The sequence below is a fragment of the Hyla sarda genome, chromosome 2, assembly GCF_029499605.1.
Source record: "Hyla sarda isolate aHylSar1 chromosome 2, aHylSar1.hap1, whole genome shotgun sequence".
In the NCBI taxonomy this organism is placed as follows: Eukaryota; Metazoa; Chordata; class Amphibia; order Anura; family Hylidae; genus Hyla; species Hyla sarda.
The window spans coordinates 72,946,478-72,950,247 of record NC_079190.1 but is presented as its reverse complement, the minus strand read 5'-3'; the positions used below and the strand labels follow the sequence as shown (position 1 = coordinate 72,950,247).

The following is a 3,770-nucleotide window of genomic DNA, read 5'->3' as shown; positions in this document are numbered from 1 at the left end:
TTATATAAAATTTTAGGGTATACAAAATTACCAAAAATACGCAATTTTGGAGTTTGGAATGTTTATTTTTGTTTACATATTTTTTTTATGGGAAAAGGGGGGTGATTCAAGCTTTCATTAGGGAAGGGGTTAAATATCATTTATTAACTTTTTTTTTACACTTACACTTGTATAGCCCCCATAGGGGACTATACCATGCAATCTGCTGATTGCAGACACTGATCAATGCTATGCCATAGCATACCATTGATCAGTTATCGGAGCTCCACTGCTGCTGCCTGGATATCAGGCATGGAGCAATAGAGCGACAATCGGACGGCAAGGAAGAAGGTAAGAGACCTTCCCCCGTCTTCTCAGCTTATCGGGATGCAGCGGTTTTGCTGCGGCAGTCCCGATCAGCCCACTGAGCTAATTGTCAATAGAATTAAAACGCTTTTAGACACCGCAATCAACTTTGATCGTGGCGTCTAAAGGGTTAATGCATCATCATCAGCCCGATCACTGATAGCAACCAGGACCCACCAGGTATGATGCGTGCTCACCTGCTAATCGCGCGTCATACCTCGGGAGCCCGCAGTGGGCGTGAATGTATGTCTATTTGCGGGAACAGGTTAATCTTAAGAGTCAACACAAAATATGCCTGAAAATACACTGTGTGAACATGGCCTAAAGATTCACATACTTTTGCAATTCACAACTATGTAATTTTGCATAATTTCCCCAATAAATGACTGAGCCTATGGCTGTGTTTACATATTGCAGTCTTTCATCTTTTTCTAAAAAATTTTAACAGTGATTGCGCAAATTGCGCCAAATCATGTCAACAACATGGAGAGGCCCAGCTCTAGGACCCTTTTTATCTCATTTTAGGCCATCAAACTATATAAAAAAAGTTATGTAAAGACAGGAGACACAACAAGGGGACAATATGGGAAGAGTTTGTATAGGTTGATTCAACTGACAGATGCTCTTTAAAGGGGTACTCTGGTGGAAATTTTTATTTTTTTTATCAACTGGTGCCAGTAAGTTAAACAGATTTGTAAATGACTTCTATTAATACATCTTTACCCTTCCAGTCCTTTTTCACAGCTGTACACTACAGAGGAAATTCTTTTCTTTTTGAATTTCTTTTTGTCTTGTCCACAGTGCTCTCTGCTGACACCTCTGTCCGTCTCAGGACACAGACAGAGGTTTCAGCAGAGAGCACTGTGGAGAAGGCAAAAAAAAAGAAATTCAAAAAGAGAAGGGAAAAGATTTTTTTAATGGAAGTCATTTACAAATCTGTTTAACTTTCCTGGCACCCGTTGATTTAAAAAAAAAAAAAAAATTCCACCGGAGTACCCCTTTAAGGGCAGGGTCAATCATTGAGTATATGCAGCGTATTTCACACTGTGCAAAATCCACTATGCAGCAGGAAATATGCTGTGTATTCTATGAGCAATTAGAGGCGGGCCTGTGCGTCACAGTCACATGGGCACACTGGCCCCGCCTCTCACTGCACACACACACCACTGCTGCAGGAAAGTGAGTTGCTCATAGTAGCATACTCAGCATATTTCCCGCTGTGCACCGAATTTTGCCCTAATACAGTTGCAATAAGACCGCACGTTAGAGTATGCTCAGGGTTGTGGCATTCCTAATCTGTAAACACAGGGATCAGCAGGATGTAACACTGGACTGCAGATTTTGTAGCAATGAATAAAAAGTGGGAGGTGTATTCTACAAAAAGTGATAACGCTTTAGGGTGGAGACTGTGTTTGCTTTTATAAGTACCAGTCAACTTTGTTTGAAGTTTATGTGCAGAGGACTTTACACAACAAATTTCACCCTTCTTTCTCCTGCTGGCTGCCTTTGGAAGAATTTTTGATTTTTTTTTTCCCACAGAAAGCTGAATACCAGCTGATGCATTCTGCCACCTAGATGATGGGAGTGTAAAAACAAAGCACCTTTCCTTTGATTTGATCAGTGTTTATTTTTTTGTCTTTTCTCTCAGAAGTACAAGGATTTCCTTCATACCACACCTTAGATCACCAAGTTATTATAGAGTTAAATGTCAATGCAGAAGAATCTGTGAAAGTGAAGCAGGAACCAAACCTAGCAGAGAAGCTTTCTTCACAGATAAAACAAGAAGCTCCTGACTCACGGATGTCCAGTGATGAGGCCTCCATATTTGAATATTTAGAACTTGCTTTGTAACTTTTTGAAGTGTTTCCATTTAGATTTCATTTAGGTCTATCCTTCATAGTCATTATCAGTTGGAGCTCACTGTAAAGTGGGGATCTGTTTCATACTGAGTAGTTTCCTCTTAGTTTTGATAATGCAAAACAATTCTACAACCAACTATGTATACAATGGGGTCAATGGCAGCTATGATTTGGACTTTCCACCATGCACAGAAAATGTGTGCTCCTTTTTCCCCATACGAATACTCATCCCACTGACCATAATCTGTCTTGTCATAATGGTGGCTGGGCTCATTGGAAACACCATTACTATCCTTATAATCACAAGATATAAAGAAATGAACACAACCACAAACTTCTACTTATCCAGCATGGCAGTGTCCGACATGGTCATTCTCCTCTGCTTGCCTTTTGACTTGTACCGTCTATGGAGGTCTATACCTTGGATCTTTGGAGGATTTCTTTGTAAATTTTTATGTTTCATTAGTGAAGCTTGTACATACGCCACCATTCTACACATCACCGCTTTGAGCATTGAGAGATATCTTGCCATATGTTTCCCTCTCAAAGCCAAAGTCTGTATTACCAAGAGAAGGGTGAAGATGGTCATCGTTCTTCTATGGGTTATTGCTTTGTTGTCTGCTGCTCCTCTTTATAACCTTATTGACAATGTGCAATTTGTCAACTACACAGATTTCTCCAAAATCAGCTGGGAGTGTAAATATACCCAGTATGCCATAGAATCTGGACTTCTTAAGGTCATGATGTGGGTGACAACTGTCTATTTTTTCTTTCCTATGTTATGTCTCACTGTTCTCTATGGCTTTATTGGTAAAAAGTTGTGGAAAAGCAAAAACACTCTGCGAGGTCCTAATGCAGCAAATCGAGAAAGATGCCACAGACAAACAGTGAAAATTCTGGGTAAGTGCCCAACATTATATTTTATCATTTTAAAATATATCTGTAATAAGTCCTTACAGCTATATTTACAGCTTAACACCCAAGAATAGTCAACTAAGGACATGTGGGAATGAAATAATACCTCTTCCTTGAAGTATTTATAATGAAACAATGTGTTCTGCATGAATGACAAGTGTGTCAAAAGTCTTCCACCATTTTTATCAACATATGTTTTTGTTTTATATGTTTGGTACAGAAACATGGTGCCCAAAGTTTGCAAAGTCCTGGACAAAAAGCACCTTAATAACAGATAAAAAGTGATAAAATACTACCATGGAGTATTGGTATAATACCAATATACAGTACATAAAAAACCTAGTTATAATAAGTTATACACTACCTAAATAATACCACCAAATGATGAAAAGAATACACCATATGAACTTTTAACATAACGGAACAGTATGTCTGAACACTACTGGCTAAAGGGAAAAGGTATACCATCTTAGTACACCTCCCAAATACTTAAAGCAGGTACTGTCATAGTGCAAAAAAAATAAAAAAAGGTGATATGTTACTCAGGACCCAATCCTGATCATGTGCATATAATTTTTATGTGTCTCGGACCTATATATCCAGAGTTATAAGCATTTATCTGCTGGTGAGTTACTTTTTCATTGTGCAGGC

The 3,770-nt window shown here is 38.8% G+C and overlaps 1 protein-coding gene across 1 annotated transcript; it reads left to right on the top strand.

Moving 5' to 3' along the window:
* Positions 1-2,317: 2,317 nt before the first annotated feature.
* LOC130357379 (motilin receptor-like) lies at positions 2,318-3,404 on the top strand. Its single transcript, XM_056560070.1, has 2 exons — positions 2,318-3,104; positions 3,340-3,404. Exons 1-2 carry the CDS (start codon positions 2,318-2,320, stop codon positions 3,402-3,404), a joined length of 852 nt encoding a protein of 283 aa, XP_056416045.1.
* The last annotated feature ends 366 nt before the right edge of the window (positions 3,405-3,770 follow it).

Coding starts and splice junctions, on each gene's coding strand:
- LOC130357379 (XM_056560070.1), top strand. CDS start 2,318: ATGCAAAACAATTCTACAACCAACTATGTATACAATGGGGTCAATGGC. Junction 3,105..3,339: donor ACAAACAGTGAAAATTCTGG/GTAAGTGCCCAA, acceptor TGTTTGGTACAG/AAACATGGTGCCCAAAGTTT.